The sequence below is a fragment of the Bufo bufo genome, chromosome 11 (genome assembly GCF_905171765.1).
Source record: "Bufo bufo chromosome 11, aBufBuf1.1, whole genome shotgun sequence".
NCBI lineage: Eukaryota > Metazoa > Chordata > Amphibia > Anura > Bufonidae > Bufo > Bufo bufo.
Window position 1 is genome coordinate 5,592,331 of NC_053399.1, and position 19,325 is coordinate 5,611,655.

A 19,325-nucleotide genomic window follows, 5' to 3' on the forward strand; every position below is an offset into this window, starting at 1 on the left:
ACAATCAAAAGTACTAGACAAATTCCAGGTGCAGCCCCAGCCTTAGTGACCTGGGGTCCCTGGCGGCTGAGTGGGGGCTGTCACACAGTGTAATCAGATTCCCTAGTGCAGGGAACAGCAACAGCCAGCACTCCAGCTGTTGTTAAACTACAACTCCCAGCATGCTCCATTCACTTCATACTGGGGGTTGTAGGTTGACAACAGCTGGAGTGCAGGAGGCTGCCGCCCTAATACATGAGGGGCTGTTATACTTAGAGTCAGGTAACATTCCTTACACTCCCTCATCATCTTCCCGTTTGCTCCACAGCCCCTGATATGTCTTGTGGATGAGGGGCCGGGCGGCGGACCCCCTGCTGCTGGGTAATGAGCCGCAGCCATTGCAGCCTCCAACCCCAGGATTCTAGCAGTGAGCACAAGACAAGCCTTGTTTTCCCATTTTAATAATTTTATCCAAGAGTCAGAGAAATCCCCCAAAACATAAAAAAATGCAAAAATATTACTGTCTTTCAGCACCACTGCTTGCTGTCAGTCCCCAACAGTTGTCTACACACAAGGCCTCCATACACTAAAGATCTACTGTCCTGAAGCAGCTGATGGACAAGAAGTGACTGTCACCATGGACTGACAGCAAGCAGTGGTGCTAGACTACAGGAAGATTTTTAAAAGGTTAGATTATGCTCCAGTTTTCATGGTATTTGGGGGATTGGTCGGGGGCTGGAGAGATTTGCTCCTGTTTTGGTACAAAATCCTGGATGTGATGTTTGCAGACCCTGTATATACCGAGGAGCACCCCTCTGGTTTCCCATCATCCTGATACATTGTTATTTTCTTTCCATCACAATGTATCCTCTCCAGGGCCCTGGCCCTCCTGCATATATATATGAGCGCCCAGAGCAGCAGGAAATATTGCTCTTCTTTCCATTCAGTACCAGGAGATTTATGGGAAGGCTTGAAGGGCGAGGTCATGAAACCCCCACTGCGTATTTACAGCGTCATCCGAAGTTGTGGGGCTGTGGAGCCATGGGGAGGATGACCAAGTCCCAGCACAGGGTGGAAAAAAAATCACTACTTTCCCATCATTTCTGTAAATACAATTTCACTAACTCATTTATACTTAAAACCAATCAAGTAACCAGAGGACAATGAAGAGTATCAAAATCCGAAGTTACTAAAGTGATCATACAGGGCGAGGGGTAAATCCTGTGCTCCTGAATCTTCTGGACAGTGGTGCAGCTATAGGGGTAGTGGTGAAGGTAGGTATAGGGGTAGTGGTAAAGGTAGGTATAGGGGTAGTGGTGCAGAAATAGGGGTAGTGGTGAAGGTAGGTATAGGGGTAGTGGTGCAGAAATAGGGGTAGTGGTGAAGGTAGGTATAGGGGTAGTGGTGAAGGTAGGTATAGGGGTAGTGGTGAAGGTAGGTATAGGGGTAGTGGTGAAGGTAGGTATAGGGGTAGTGGTGCAGCCCAGTGGTGCAGCTATAGGGGTAGTGGTGAAGGTAGGTATAGGGGTAGTGGTGGAGCTATAGGGGTAGTGGTCAAGCCCAGTGGTGCAGCTATAGGGGTAGTACCGGATACAACTTTTATCTGGACCCTTGTGCGGGGAGGGGGGGGGGGAAATAAAATATCTTCCTCTGCTATTGGGGAGAGCTGCACCCCTGCCTTAATGCTGGAGCACAATCCGGCACCGTGTATGAGCAGCTTTACCCTCCCGGTGAGATTTGACAGAAACCAAAAACTTTTCATTCTCCTAATGATTTATTCTTCTGTGCGTCCGGCTCTAGAACTCCCTCTAAACCGGCAGGATGTGCAATAGAAAACCTGGAGAGGAACACTGACCGAAGAGCCGAGCGCCCAGCGATGCAAAATGGAACCAAGTATTGAAAATACTCTTAAAAAGTTACAAAATAAGATGGCACAAAGCGGTGAGCACTTCTCGTCCCTCGCCAGCCGGACTACATGGCGTCTTATGGTGGTGCTGGGTTTTAGGTTTTATTTTTTGGGGGTGCTTCAGTAGACTGCCCATGAAATCCTTCACTTAAAAGAAGGGAACGAGCCCTGAGAATTGCACAGTAACACCCCCATCTCTAGGTCCTGGGACTATTACAGTCTTACGGCGCGGGGCGGCTGTGAACCACATGCAAGATGCTCCGCGGCCTCCTGGTTATTCAGCACTGAGAACTGAAGTTTCCTCAGCAAATATAAAGTGATTGCAATAATTTTTTTAAAAAAGTGTGCGGTCCACTCTGCGGCGTGCCGCTAGAAATGACATCTTTCTGTTTCTCTTGTGGCGCGCAGTACCCACAGGTACAGCTTGGGGCGCTGTCACAGTCTCTGGCGTTTTCATTGGTAATGGTTGCTGCCACAGTGCTTGCTTACAGTTAAAAAGCTGATGTGCGGTTATACTGTTGGGTGTGCTGATGTCATCACTGGCCAGGAAGGGATCGGGCTCGATGGAGAGGTTGGAAAGATGAGAAGTATTCCTTATTCTACTCGTGTGCCACACAATGCATATATGTGTTTATCTGCAAGCTTGGAAAATGCTTCCTACCACGTATGAAAGTGAAACGCATTACAGCCTCCCACGGGACTGGAAAATGCTCCCTGCCCCGTTTGAGTTGGAGGCTGAGATGCGTTGCCGCCTCCATATTTCCTTGTATACCCGATTTGTAGGCTTAGAAATGGTCTCCTACCACAGTTGGAGAGTAAAACGCGCTGCCATCTCCATATTTTCTTGTATTCTTGATTTCTAGACTTACACATTGCCTCCTACCATATCTGGAGAGTGAAACGCGTTGTCGTCTCTATAATTTCTTGTATTCTCAATGTGTAGGCTTAGAAATGGTCTCCTACCACAGTTGGAGAGTGAAACGCGCTGCCATCTCCATATTTTCTTGTATTCTTGATTTCTAGACTTACACATTGCCTCCTACCATATCTGGAGAGTGAAACGCGTTGTCGTCTCTATAATTTCTTGTATTCTCAATGTGTAGGCTTAGAAATGGTCTCCTACCACAGTTGGAGAGTGAAACTGTCTCCATATTTTGTTACATTCTCAATGTGTAGGCTTAGAAATGGTCTCCTACCATATCTATTGAGTGAAACGCGTTGTCGTCTCCATGATTTCCTTGCATTCTCAATGTGTAGGCTTAGAAATGGTCTCCTACCATATCTATTCAGTGAAACGCGTTGTCGTCTCCATGATTTCCTTGCATTCTCAATGTGTAGGCTTAGAAATGGTCTCCTACCATATCTATTGAGTGAAACGCGTTGTCGTCTCCATGATTTCCTTGCATTCTCAATGTGTAGGCTTAGAAATGGTCTCCTACCACACTCGGAGAGCGAAACGTGTTGTCATCTTAATCATTTTGCGAGCTTGAAAAATGCTTCCCAAGACCTTCAAACTGAATAGCGAAACGAGTAGCCACCTCGATCTCTCCTGTAATGACTATGGTTATCTTATTTGCAGTTTTCCACATTCTTTCTCGTTTGTAGTCGTTGTCAGGGGGGAGGGGGGCTTTTTTTGGCAGTCTGTTATGGCACAGTAAAAGTTTCCACCAATGCAGATTACGGAGCTCCAGGTAACTGAAAAGTCTGCATAAGGCACATGTCTCGAGAACTCCTCTGAAGTAACCAGCTGCTGTCGGTTCTGGTTTACACCCCAGGGCGATAGTGTAACCCCTTCCGTACTGGAGGGGGCAGTCGACACACAGGGCATTGTCCCCTCCAATACAGAAGGGGTCAAAGGTTACTGCTGAGTCAAAATACAAACGAACTTTGGGCTCCAGAGTGGAGATAGAAAGTCAAAGGTCCGTCCCACATTGCAGCCCTCAGCTTGGTTGTGCCATGACAGAGCAATGATCCTCAGGGTTGCCCCGTTAGTTTCCTTCTTCAAGTAATGCTTTGTTCTCGTGTTCCTCATCTTTGGTTTCGCAGGGTACTGAGCCGTTCTCTATGATGGAGTGCTGGATGAAGTCAGAGAGAGTCGCCGTGTCTGAGGTGGACATCCTATCGCCCTTGCCGCCCTCCTTCTTCCCTTCATCTACTGAGTATTTTCGGAAGTTCTCATAAATCTTCCCTACATCCTCCGGCAGGTTCTTCTTCAGATCCTTGTTTTTCCTTTTGGTCAACTTGGACGAGGTGGATCCAAACTTATTGATGATATTGTCTTCGGAGAGGCCTTGGCCATGTAAAGTGTTGAACTGCTCAATCCCCTTTAGTCTTAGGTTGTTGGGTCTGTTGTTTATGCTTTCTTGGGAGGACGCCTTGAAGCGGCCGTTCTCCAGCTCTGCGAACACTGAGCGTTTTTCTGGGGACAGCATGTCAAGAGAGTGAGCTCTCTGGTCGAGCCCCAGCCGCCTGCGCTCCATGCTCCTGATGGTGGCTGCCCTCTGGAGCTTGTCGTGGATCTCTACACTCAGGCGCCTTCGCGTCTCTCTGAATTCGGCGGTCACGTTGGCTTTCCACTCTGCAGCATGAGCCTTGATTTCTCCCACCTAGAGAAAAAGATGAGGACCGGTGACTTCTCATAACGAACCAATACATTGGGCACAACACAAGGAGCGCTCTATGGTGCCCTGTGTATCCCTGTGTCATGCTCAGGATCTGCATTAGATATGATACATTTTGCAAAACCTCAATGTCAATAGGCTGCTGACTAAGCCTACATCCTGAACTTTACTTTCACATAGACTATGAATCAGGGTTCCAGGGGCTGTAGCTAAAGTCTCATGGACCCTGATGCAAAAGTTAAGTTTGGGACCCCCGTGCAACCTCTCCTCACACTCACCTGCTCCTTCTCTTAAGTGACCCCTTGATGCAGCACTAGTGGACAGCGATTATGGGGCAGTTACATCTTCTCTGGAGACGTCCGCTTCCCAATAACAACCCCGGTATCTAAGCTGGGAGGGGGCTTTCACACTGCACTGTGCTTTCTATACAATTCTATGCTTGCATTTGCTCTTTGGGGTCATCCAGGGCATGAACAGCCGACTTCAGTCTACCTTGGGCTGCAGGACCCGATACGGACCTCACTATGTGAGTGGATTTACTCCACCCTCACTTTAAGCAGTCTGTATAGGGCAGTCTCCATACAGCAACAATTTCTGAGCTCCGTGGCCCCCACAGGACGGCTCCTGATATGTCGGACACTGCAGAGTCAATATTCTCAACTACATGACGCCTGTCATCCTCAGTGTAACACATGTCAGAGACAAGGGGTCCCAAAGCACAAAGGTCCATCATAGGACCGTCTCGTCGCTGTCCGTAGTGCTGAAGGTCATGAGCTGTGTCTTCTATACATCTCCTCAGTCTACTTCAATAGGTTTACTGCATCCTCAGGACTGTAGATGGTCCTGTGCACACCACTGTAGCCGGTGCAGCTTCTGGGGGGTCCTGCAGCTTGGGGGGTCCCGACCTCTATCATAGTGATATCTAATTGTGCAGCTCTGCTATATCTGTACAGTGTTACAATATTAGTCAGCGACTACTTTACCTCTTCTTTAGTTTTCTTTGATATCACTCGAAGCCAGTCACCAATCATACTGAGGACAGCAGCAAAGTACGCGAGACCAACCAGGATCCAGAACCACACCAGCGGCTTGTACCACTCCCGGTACATTATATTTGTGTTCCCACCTGTAATAGAAGTGCCTCTGAGTTACACACATTATAATGTGAAGGCAATATAATAATAATATCCTTCAATATATAAACATATCTTATATCTGTAGAGCGGTGATGTCACTGCTGTATAATATAACTGATATCTGGAGAGCAGTGATGTCACCTCCTGTATAATATAACTGATATATGGAGAGCGGTGATGTCACCTCCTGTATAATATAACTGATATCTGGAGGGCGGTGATGTCACCTCCTGTATAATATACCTGATATCTGGAGAGCAGTGATGTCACCTCCAGTATAATATAACTGATATCTGGAGAGCGGTGATGTCACCTCCTGTATAATATAACTGATATCTGGAGAGCGGTGATGTCACCTCCTGTATAATATAACCTATATCTGGAGAACGGTGAGGTCACCTCCTGTATAATATAACTGATATCTGGAGAGCAGTGATGTCACCTCCTGTATAATATAACTGATATCTGGAGAGCAGTGATGTCACCTCCTGTATAATATAACCGATATCTGGAGAGCAGTGATGTCACCTCCTGCATACTATAACCTATATCTGGAGAGCGGTGATGTCACCTCCTGTATAATATAACCGATATCTGGAGAGCAGTGATGTCACCTCCTGTATAATATAACCTATATCTAGAGAGCGGTGATGTCACCTCCTGTATAATATAACCGATATCTGGAGAGCAGTGATGTCACCTCCTGCATAATATAACCTATATCTGGAGAGCAGTGATGTCACCTCCTGTATAATATAACCTATATCTGGAGAGCAGTGATGTCACCTCCTGCATAATATAACCTATATCTGGAGAGCAGTGATGTCACCTCCTGTATAATATAACCTATATCTGGAGAGCGGTGATGTCACCTCCTGTATAATATAACTGATATCTAGAGAGCGGTGATGTCACCTCCTGTATAATATAACCGATATCTGGAGAGCAGTGATGTCACCTCCTGCATAATATAACCTATATCTGGAGAGCAGTGATGTCACCTCCTGTATAATATAACCTATATCTGGAGAGCAGTGATGTCACCTCCTGCATAATATAACCTATATCTGGAGAGCAGTGATGTCACCTCCTGTATAATATAACCTATATCTGGAGAGCGGTGATGTCACCTCCTGTATAATATACCTTATATCTGGAGAGCGGTGATGTCACCTCCTGTATAATATAACCGATATCTGGAGAGCGGTGATGTCACCTCCTGTATAATATAACTGATATCTGGAGAGCGGTGATGTCACCTCCTGTATAATATAAACCTATATCTGGAGAGCAGTGATGTCACCTCCTGTATAATATAACTGATATCTGGAGAGCAGTGATGTCACCTCCTGCATAATATAACCTATATCTGGAGAGCAGTGATGTCACCTCCTGTATAATATAAACCTATATCTGGAGAGCAGTGATGTCACCTCCTGTATAATATGAACCTAAATCTGGAGAGCGGTGATGTCACCTCCTGTATAATATAACTGATATCTGGAGAGCAGTGATGTCACCTCCTGCATAATATAACCTATATCTGGAGAGCAGTGATGTCACCTCCTGTATAATATAAACCTATATCTGGAGAGCAGTGATGTCACCTCCTGTATAATATGAACCTAAATCTGGAGAGCGGTGATATCACCTCCTGTATAATATAACTGATATCTGGAGAGCAGTGATGTCACCTCCTGTATAATATAACCTATATCTGGAGAGCGGTGATGTTATTGCTGTTTAATATAATAGGGGATCATAGGGGGGGGGGGTGCATAAGCCCAGTTGCATGCTGGTCCTGGAGTCCAAGTGCCTGAAGGCCCCCTGTCACACAAGCTGCTATCGCTCATTATAAATGGCACATGGTAGGACAGAATTTGCATTGGGCCCCAGATGACAGCCACAAGTGAACACATGAGCTCCCCCTCGTCACTCCTTTTGGGGCCCCAAACTACGTTACTGTCGCGTCCACTACAACTACTCTGAGGAGCAGACGGCTCCAAGTCTGAGATTTATCATCCCTGAAGTCCATCCGGAAAACTGCTCAGCAAACACCAAAACCCTTCTACGTCTCCGGTAATAGATTGTTCTGCGCAGCGCGAGTGCAATGCCTCAGAGAGCCGTACCCGGCCTCCGCCACTCGCAGACCCATAGTCAAAGAGCTCGCTGCTCACGCTAATTGGAAGGAACATCATTAATTTAAAGCAGTTTTAATTGGATGAGATAACATCTAATGACTAAGATGGCGGCCGATTCTCTTTTCCAGACTTCTGATTCCATAAACATCTAAATGTAATCATATAATAAAATATAATGTGACGCCAAACAATGACACATCGTAATAATACATGGTACTGTATGAAGAGTAACAAAGCAGGATGATAAATTGTAACATAATAACATGAAACAAAGCATCACTACATAAGACAACTAAACATTTAGGCTACTTTCACACGAGCGTTTTAGTTTTCCGGTATTGAGATCCGTCACAGGGGCTCAATACTGAAAAAAACGCTTCAGTTTTGTCCCAATTCATTGTCAATGGGGAAAAAACTGAACAGAACAGAACGGAGCGCTCCAAAATGCAGTTCAGTTTAGTTGCGTTCCCAGACGGAGAGAAAACCGCAACATGTTGTAGTTTGCTCTCCGTCCTGGGATGTGGAGCAAAACGGGTCCCGCATGACCCACAATGCAAGTCAATTGGGACGGATCCGTTTTCTCTGCCACAATAGAAAACGGATCAGTCTTGGCGACGTTACAGAAAATACAACCGGATCCGTTCCTAACGGATGCAGGCGGTTGTATCATCAGTAACGGAAGCGTTTTTGCTGAACCCTGCCGGATCCAGTAAACACGCTGGTGAGAAAGTCGCCTAAAAGATATAAAATAAAAAGTAACATCAAATAATACAATAAATAAAAAACACAATACAATGTAACAAAATAATAAGAATGCAAAACACGGGTCAACATTCCATACAACACGAGATCTCATGTAAGGTGCATAAGAGGAGATCGTCAGGGATGAGCGGATTTCGGGTTGTGGTATAATCTGAATTGCGTTATGGATTCCGTCACCACAGACCATAACGCAATTCCATGACGGGAGGCGTTCCGTTATTCATTCAGTCATAATAGAAGTCTACGTTATGCTGGCGTCCTGAGCTCTTAGTCTCTGTTCACACCACAGCGTTTCCTGCATCAGCAAATCATATACAGACCCCGAGTATTAACCCTGCGTCAGCCTCTGCCTCGTGTCTCATGGATAATTCATGTAATGATGAGATCATAGCGGGGGAGGGGCATTTACTGACCGAATAGAAAATAAAAGCGGCTGTTAACTCTTTGTGTCACAGGCAATTATAGGAGAGCCATCCGCAGGGTGACTAACAGTATATTACTGGTCCGTAGGGAATCGCTCTGAATATAGGGGAGGGGGCTCAGCAGAGCATGACAGGGGTTGTAGTGCTGGGTGGTCCTCCGAGACCGTATCACACAGGATAGGATTAGATACACGGCTCAGCAGACAGTATCACACAGGATAGGATTAGATACACAGCTCAGCAGAGCATGACAGGTGTTGTAGTGCTGGGTGGTCCTCCGAGACCGTATCACACAGGATAAGATTAGATACACGGCTCAGCAGACAGTATCACACAGGATAGGATTAGATACACAGCTCAGCAGGCGGTATCACACAGGATAGGATTAGATACAGAGGCGCAGCAGACAGTATCACACGGGATAGGATTAGATACACAGCTCAGCAGTCAGTATCACACAGGATAGGATTAGATACACGGCTCAGCAGACAGTATCACACAGGATAGGATTAGATACAGAGGCGCAGCAGACAGTATCACACGGGATAGGATTAGATACACGGCTCAGCAGACAGTATCACACAGGATAGGATTAGATACACGGCTCAGCAGACAGTATCATACGGGATAGGATTAGATACACAGCACAGCAGACAGTATCACACAGGATAGGATTAGATACACAGCTCAGCAGAGCATGACAGGGGTTGTAGTGCTGGGTGGTCCTCCGAGACCGTATCACACAGGATAAGATTAGATACACGGCTCAGCAGACAGTATCACACAGGATAGGATTAGATACACAGCTCAGCAGGCGGTATCACACAGGATAGGATTAGATACAGAGGCGCAGCAGACAGTATCACACGGGATAGGATTAGATACACAGCTCAGCAGTCAGTATCACACAGGATAGGATTAGATACACGGCTCAGCAGACAGTATCACACAGGATAGGATTAGATACAGAGGCGCAGCAGACAGTATCACACGGGATAGGATTAGATACACGGCTCAGCAGACAGTATCACACAGGATAGGATTAGATACACGGCTCAGCAGACAGTATCATACGGGATAGGATTAGATACACAGCACAGCAGACAGTATCACACAGGATAGGATTAGATACACAGTTCAGCAGACAGTAGCAACACAGGATAGGATTAGATACACCATCTCATCAGACCATATCACACATTATAGGATTAGATACACAGCTCAGCAGACAGTATCACACAGGATAGGATTAGATACACGGCTCAGCAGACAGTATCACACATGATGGGATTAGATACACAGCTCAGCAGACAGTATCACACAGGATGGGATTAGATACACAGCTCAGCAGACAGTATCACACAGGATAGGATTAGATACACGGCTCAGCAGACAGTATCATACGGGATAGGATTAGATACACGGCTCAGCAGACAGTATCACACAGGATAGGATTAGATACACAGCTCAGCAGGCAGTATTACACAGGGTAGGATTAGATACACAGCTCAGCAGACAGTATCACACAGGGTAGGATTAGATACACAGCTCAGCAGACAGTATCACACAGGATAGGATTAGATACACAGCTCATCAGACCATATCACACATTATAGGATTAGATACACAGCTCAGCAGGCAGTATCATACGGGATAGGATTAGATACACGGCTCAGCAGACAGTATCACACAGGATAGGATTAGATACACAGCTCAGCAGACAGTATCATACGGGATAGGATTAGATACACGGCTCAGCAGACAGTATCACACAGGATAGGATTAGATACACAGCTCAGCAGACAGTATCACACAGGGTAGGATTAGATACACAGCTCAGCAGACAGTATCACACAGGGTAGGATTAGATACACAGCTCAGCAGACAGTATCACACAGGAGAGGATTAGATACACAGCTCAGCAGACAGTATCACACAGGATAGGATTAGATACACAGCTCAGCAGACGGTATCACACAGGAAAGGATTAGATACAGAAGAGACAGTATCACACATGATAGGCTTAGATACGGTGGTTCAGCAGACAGAATCACACATGAGAAGCTGAGATACGAAGTTTCAGCAGACGGTATCACACTTAGATACACATGGATAGGTCCTTTCAGTCACTCACCTGCCACGTAGTCCCCAAAGCCAACAGTCGTGAGTGTAACAACCACAAAATAAATGGACTCCAGCTCCGACCATCCTTCGATCTGTTTGAAGATGACAGCTGGGATGGTGACGAAGACCAGACACCCGGCCACGATGAACAAGATGGTGGAGATGACCCGGATCTTGGTCTGACTCACCTGCTTCTTCTGAAACAAAGAGCCACTGGTTACACGACTAGATACATTGTGTCAATGTACTACAAACAGAGAGAGAAGAGATCCCATAATGCACTGCAGCCCATGTACATTGTCACAGCGAAGTACTCTTTATAAGACACTGAAGCAGCAGGGGGTGACAAGAAGACTTTTAGAGAGGACCCTCTCCTGTTTTAGTACTACTTGTATTCCCCATGTAATAACTATTCTGGAGCATCTCTTCTTATGACCCTAGGTTGTGCCATTCCTCTGTTATTCCTTCTAGAAGTTTATGAATGAATTGTCAACTGGATGTTAATGGTTTGGGTTGTGTCCTTGTGTCCGTGTCGGACAATGGTAGCTGTAATTGGGTAATACCAAACTGTGCAGGGAAATACCCCCAACGGGTAACAGACTCCTGGCAATTCATTCATAAACGTCTAGTAGGAATAATAGAGGCATGACACAACCTAGAGTCATAAGAACAGATGTTCCAGGGAATGTCAGAAGAGGTGACCGGTCCACGCTAAGTCAAATAACACCAGAAGTATTAGTAGTAGTAATAGAGGGGCAAACAACTCCCATCCGGCAGCCAAAGTACAAATCTCATCCAAGTCAATATCAAATACAAGGGCGGAAATGTTTCTACATTCATCTAATTGCTGCATTTTCCTGATTTCAGCATAAAATTTGCGCAGTCATAATTTCATCTTCTATTCTTTGCAAACATCATTTTTTTTTTCTTTTTCAATTTGCATGAAACATGTAAATGACCCCGTATGCAAATGAGGGAGTAATTGGAAGCAAAAAGGGACTCAGAGGAGCCTCGCGGGAAACGTAAAGTGACTGAGCGGCTCCAAAGACCCAGGGGCGACGAGTACAAAATCCTGCTGATCTGATATGTTGGGAGCGTCTGACTCTTCTGACTGTTTCCATGGTGAGCGGCCGGGATTCCTGCTTCTAGATGCTTCAGCAGCAAAACCTCCTGAAAATACTCTTAGGAGAGGGGAGCAAGGACTCCAAGGTTACAGCTACACAGCGACTTTGAGAACGACACATGTCGCGCGCCGCAGTGTATCAGGCAGCCATAGGAATGAATGAGGTTGCAGCATGAATTGCACGTTTGCTGTGACCACAACAAATAGCAAAACATCCAGCAGTGGTGAATGTGTTATCCACCAACATCGGTCACACTGGAGCATGCCCTCTACCACCATCCACCAGACAAGGGCATGCTCTGTACCACTAATCACCACACCGGAGCATGCCCTCTACCGCCATCCACCAGACAAGGGCATGCTCTGTACCACTAATCACCACACCGGAGCATGCCCTCTACCACCATCCACCAGACAAGGGCATGCTCTGTACCACTAATCACCACACCGGAGCATGCTCTCGACCACGATTTACTGCAAAAAAGCATGACCTCTATGAATATCCACTACACACGAGAAAGCTCTGTACCAATAATAACCACACATGAGCATGCTCTCTACCACTATCCACTAAACAGGAGCATGCCCTCTACCACTATCCACTAAACATGAGCATGCCCTCTACCACTATCCACTAAACAGGAGCATGCTCTCTACCACTAGTCACTAAACAGGAGCATGCTCTGTACCACTAGTCACTAAACAGGAGCATGCTCTGTACCACTAATAACGACACATGAGCATGCTCTCTACCACTACTCACTAAACATGAGCATGCTCTCTACCACTACTCACTAAACAGGAGCATGCTCTCTACCACTACTCACTAAACAGGAGCATGCCCTCTACTACTCACTACACATGAGCATGCCCTCTACCACTACTCACTAAACAGGAGCATGCTCTCTACCACTACTCACTAAACAGGAGCATGCCCTCTACTACTCACTACACATGAGCATGCCCTCTACCACTACTCACTAAACAGGAGCATGCTCTCTACCACTACTCACTAAACATGAGCATGCCCTCTACCACTACTCACTAAACATGAGCATGCCCTCTACCACTACTCACTAAACATGAGCATGCTCTCTACCACTACTCACTAAACATGAGCATGCCCTCTACCACTACTCACTAAACATGAGCATGCCCTCTACCACTACTCACTAAACATGAGCATGCCCTCTACCACTACTCACTAAACATGAGCATGCCCTCTACCACTACTCACTAAACATGAGCATGCCCTCTACCACTACTCACTAAACAGGAGCATGCCCTCTACCACTACTCACTACACATGAGCATGCCCTCTACTACTCACTAAACAGGAGCATGCCCTCTACCACTACTCACTAAACATGAGCATGCTCTCTACCACTACTCACTAAACAGGAGCATGCCCTCTACCACTTCTCACTAAACAGGAGCATGCTCTCTACCACTACTCACTAAACATGAGCATGCCCTCTACTACTCACTAAACAGGAGCATGCCCTCTACCACTACTCACTACACATGAGCATGCCCTCTACCACTACTCACTAAACAGGAGCATGCCCTCTACCACTACTCACTAAACATGAGCATGCTCTCTACCACTACTCACTAAACATGAGCATGCTCTCTACCACTACTCACTAAACATGAGCATGCCCTCTACCACTACTCACTAAACAGGAGCATGCCCTCTACCACTACTCACTACACATGAGCATGCCCTCTACTACTCACTAAACAGGAGCATGCCCTCTACCACTACTCACTAAACATGAGCATGCTCTCTACCACTACTCACTAAACAGGAGCATGCTCTCTACCACTACTCACTAAACATGAGCATGCTCTCTACCACTAATAACGACACATGAGCATGCCCTCTACCACTACTCACTAAACATGAGCATGCCCTCTACTACTCACTAAACATGAGCATGCCCTCTACCACTACTTACTAAACATGAGCATGCTCTCTACTACTACTCACTAAACATGAGCATGCCCTCTACCACTACTCACTAAACATGAGCATGCCCTCTACCACTACTCACTAAACATGAGCATGCCCTCTACCACTACTCACTAAACAGGAGCATGCCCTCTACCACTACTCACTACACATGAGCATGCCCTCTACCACTACTCACTAAACATGAGCATGCTCTCTACCACTACTCACTAAACATGAGCATGCTCTCTACCACTACTCACTAAACAGGAGCATGCTCTCTACCACTACTCACTAAACATGAGCATGCCCTCTACCACTACTCACTAAACATGAGCATGCCCTCTACCACTACTCACTACACATGAGCATGCTCTCTACCACTACTCACTAAACAGGAGCATGCCCTCTACCACTACTCACTAAACATGAGCATGCCCTCTACCACTACTCACTAAACATGAGCATGCCCTCTACCACTACTCACTAAACATGAGCATGCCCTCTACCACTACTTACTAAACATGAGCATGCTCTCTACCACTACTCACTAAACATGAGCATGCTCTCTACCACTACTCACTAAACAGGAGCATGCCCTCTACCACTACTCACTAAACAGGAGCATGCCCTCTACCACTACTCACTAAACAGGAGCATGCTCTCTACCACTACTTACTAAACATGAGCATGCCCTCTACCACTACTCACTAAACATGAGCATGCCCTCTACCACTACTCACTAAACAGGAGCATGCCCTCTACCACTACTCACTAAACATGAGCATGCTCTCTACCACTACTCACTAAACAGGAGCATGCCCTCTACCACTACTCACTAAACAGGAGCATGCCCTCTACCACTACTCACTAAACAGGAGCATGCTCTCTACCACTACTCACTAAACATGAGCATGCCCTCTACCACTAATAACGACACATGAGCATGCCCTCTACCACTACTCACTAAACAGGAGCATGCTCTCTACCACTACTTACTAAACAGGAGCATGCCCTCTACCACTACTCACTAAACATGAGCATGCCCTCTACCACTACTTACTAAACATGAGCATGCTCTCTACCACTACTCACTACACATGAGCATGCTCTCTACTACTCACTAAACATGAGCATGCCCTCTACCACTACTCACTAAACATGAGCATGCTCTCTACCACTACTCACTAAACATGAGCATTCTCTCTACCACTACTCACTAAACATGAGCATGCCCTCTACCACTACTCACTAAACATGAGCATGCTCTGTACCACTACTTACTAAACATGAGCATGCCCTCTACCACTAACCACCACACAGGAACATGCCCTCTACCACAATGGACCATACATGATCATGCTCTCTACCACTATCTACCACATTTCAGCATGTTGCCAACAGACCCTGAGCAAGCAAGGAAATGTGAGGTCCTACAACCTCATAGCTGTCAGGAGACCAGCAGAACTATGAATGCAGCTCTGGCTGTGTGAATGAAGTATAGGACATAATGTTATACAAGATCAGTGCAAGATGAAATAAAGAAAATCATTTCCAGAATTACGCAGTATCGCAGTTTAACCTTTAAAATGATGTTTAAAAGTGTCACTTGAGATTCCAGGCATAGATGAGTAGTCTCATCTCTCTGCACTGCTCGCCTCCATCTTTCCTGGTTTGACCACACCCACAGTGACATCATTCCTATCTGTGATGATGTCACACTTCGCCCCCACACCTGTGTTTTGTACACCAGACCCTCCTATGACCCTGTCGCCTTTATTCTTTACGTCACTGACCCCCCGCAGGGGATCACAAGGCATTAACGGGGACTTTATATGAATAATTGGCACTTTTTTGTTCTGCTTCATTCTATAAAGGTCACCACTTCTGGGGTCCACACACCACGAGCTCAATTTACGGACTGGTCCCACTGGTCGCTGTGCTGCGTCTTCTAAGACCTCCACAGTCCGGCTCATGAAATATAAATACCATATTTTACAGATCTCTGCTCATTAGGATAACAGCCTCTGCTGGAATGAAGTGGCCCCGCTGAGACTGAGGGGCTGGTTCTGATTAATAAGGGCCCGACAGTGGGAAGCCCGATCCCTGATCTTAGCGACGCAGCGGAGCTTATACTCACATGTTCATGGTCTATGCAGAGAATGAAGGTAACAAAATTACAAATAGTGGGATCAACGTAGCAGATTAATTGTGAGCGTCGCAGTGTATGGGGCGAGATGGATACAGGGGTGTCCCCTCCACCTCTCTGGCGCTCCCGCTGGTCTTGATGATGGGCTGCAGAGGTCAGGCGGAGTAGTCAGTAACATCATCGCTGCACCCAGGAGCACCGGAGCGACAGTACTGCAATGGTGGGGGGCTGAGCAGGTGGGAATTGTTCTTAAAACAATTCTTTTGGGATTCCTGAAAACCCCTTTAAGGTGCCCATAGACATTCAATAGCTCTCTGCCAAACAGCTATTCCTTCCAACCCCCTTAAACCTGCATGCTCGGCAACCAATTATCCCTACAGATAGAAAGAAAACCTAATGTGCCGAACATTCTTGCCCTGAATCTGCAGTTTGCAAAAGGTTCAGGTCACCCCCATATATATCAAATGTGTATGGGCACTTTAAATGATCTTGAATAACCAAACGCCACCTACAGGTTACACAAAGTAACTGCGCCTCCGTAGAAAACCTGCAAAGTTCTTTCTACAAATCCATCATTTCTCCACAGAAGAACAGAATATGGTATTGGGGCGACACCACAAAATAATCTAGATATAGTGATCCTTACCCTAAAGACTTTCTCCACTCTCGCGATGCTTTTGCCAAAAATGGTGCCCAGTTGGTCTCCAATACCGGCCAACAAGAAACCAAAGAGAGGTATTCCGAATATAGCATATAGGATGCAGAAAATCTTCCCGCCTTCTGTGCTGGGTGCAATGTTCCCATAACCTGGTGAAAGAACACAGGTGAAGGGACAGGGTGAGCCGATGACGCCCCTTACAATGAGTAGTCGCCTGGTGGTGCAGCAGCAGAATTTGGGCTCATATCAGGTCACACATAATGCAGATTGGGCGTGACCCTGCGCTCTTCTAGGTTTCATTTCAGTGCTACAGTCCAGAGACCTCCACAAGAAGGCGGCCAAAAATGTCTCCACTTTTCCTATACTGGGAGGACGGTCACTAATTTCTGCATCAATACATTTACTCTACAGCTCTGCATATTAGTTCAGTCTCTCATAACATATTCATGTTTGCTGCTAATAGAATCTATGTATTTAATCCAAAAACTATGAAAGGCTATAAATTGGTATAAAAAGTGGAATTTTGAAAAGCAAAGTCAAATGGATTAAAAAGGGACAGCGAGGTGGCCGGACTGGAGAATGGGAAAGAAAGAAAATACAATGGTGGGCGACGTAACTCACCTATGGTAGTGATCACTGTCCCAGCAAAAAAGAAGGAGCTACCCAGATCCCAGTGGCTGCTGCTGTTTGAGTAGTTCCCAATGGGATTGACTCCGGCGTTGTCGGCATCAATGGCTTTCTGAGGAAAGAAAAGAGATGAATAATGATAAATGCAGTAAAAGAATTAAGAGCAACATCGCATGAAGAACATGAAGCAAAAATGACATAAGCGTCAAACAGAGGCATAAAACGTGATGGGAACCCAGTCTCAATGACCATCATGCAAGACTCTGGGACACATATTCTTCTAAAAGGCTTTCTTATCTGATTACATATAATAAGACATAGAGCGTTCAGACAAATCCTTATTAACATTATTGCCTCCTATGTACAAGAATATAACTACTATAATACTGCCTCCTATGTACAAGAATATAACTATTATAATACTGCCTCCTATGTACAAGAATATAACTACTATAATACTGCTCCTATGTACAAGAATATAACTACTATAATACTGCCCCCTATGTACAAGAATATAACTGCTATAATACTGCTCCTATGTACAAGAATATAACTACTATAATACTGCCTCCTATATACAAGAATATAACTACTATAATACTGCTCCTATGTACAAGAATAAAACTACTATAATACTGCTCCTATGTACAAGAATATAACTACTATAATACTGCTCCTATGTACCAGAATATAACTACTATAATACTGCCTCCTATGTACAATAATATAACTACTATAATACTGCTCCTATGTACAAGAATATAACTACTATAATACTGCTCCTATGTACAAGAATATAACTACTATAATACTGCCTCCTATATACAAGAATATAACTACTATAATACTGCCTCCTATGTACAAGAATATAACTATTATAATACTGCCTCCTATGTACAAGAATATAACTGCTATAATACTGCTCTATGTACAAGAATATAATTACTATAATACTGCTCTATGTACAAGAATATAACTACTATAATACTGCTCCTATGTACAAGAATATAACTACTATAATACTGCTCTATGTACAAGAATATAATTACTATAATACTGCTCTATGTACAAGAATATAACTACTATAATACTGCTCCTATGTACAAGAATATAACTACTATAATACTGCCTCCTATGTACAAGAATATAACTGCTATAATACTGCTCCTATGTACAAGAATATAACTACTATAATACTGCTCCTATGTACAGGAATATAACTACTATAATACTGCTCCTATGTATAAGAATATAACTGCTATAATACTGCCTCCTATGTACAAGAATATAACTACTATAATACTGCCTCCTATGTACAGGAATATAACTACTATAATACTGCCTCCTATGTACAAGAATATAACTACTATAATACTGCCTCCTATGTACAAGAATATAACTACTATAATACTGCTCCTATGTACAAGAATAAAACTACTATAATACTGCTCCTATGTACAGGAATATAACTACTATAATACTGCCTCCTATGTACAAGAATATAACTGCTATAATACTGCTCTATGTACAAGAATATAACTACTATAATACTGCTCCTATGTACAAGAATATAACTACTATAATACTGCTCCTATGTACAAGAATATAACTACTATAATACTGCTCCTATGTACAAGAATATAACTGCTATAATACTGCTCCTATGTACAAGAATATAACTACTATAATATTGCCCCTATGTACAAGAATATAACTACTATAA

The 19,325-nt window shown here is 44.9% G+C and overlaps 1 protein-coding gene across 2 annotated transcripts in view; it reads right to left on the reverse strand.

Annotated features, from left to right (window-relative positions):
• Positions 1-2,714: 2,714 nt before the first annotated feature.
• KCNK10 (potassium two pore domain channel subfamily K member 10) overlaps positions 2,715-19,325 on the reverse strand; it is a 72,862-nt gene continuing 56,251 nt past the window's right edge. For both annotated transcript variants that reach the window (XM_040411373.1, XM_040411372.1), the window contains exons 3-7: positions 17,597-17,714; positions 16,964-17,124; positions 11,102-11,288; positions 5,490-5,632; positions 2,715-4,491 (exon numbers count right to left, since the gene is read on the reverse strand). In XM_040411373.1, the coding sequence (XP_040267307.1) occupies positions 3,874-4,491; positions 5,490-5,632; positions 11,102-11,288; positions 16,964-17,124; positions 17,597-17,714 (1,227 nt within the window). In that variant the 3' untranslated portion in view covers positions 2,715-3,873. The remainder of the gene's footprint in view (positions 4,492-5,489; positions 5,633-11,101; positions 11,289-16,963; positions 17,125-17,596; positions 17,715-19,325) is intronic.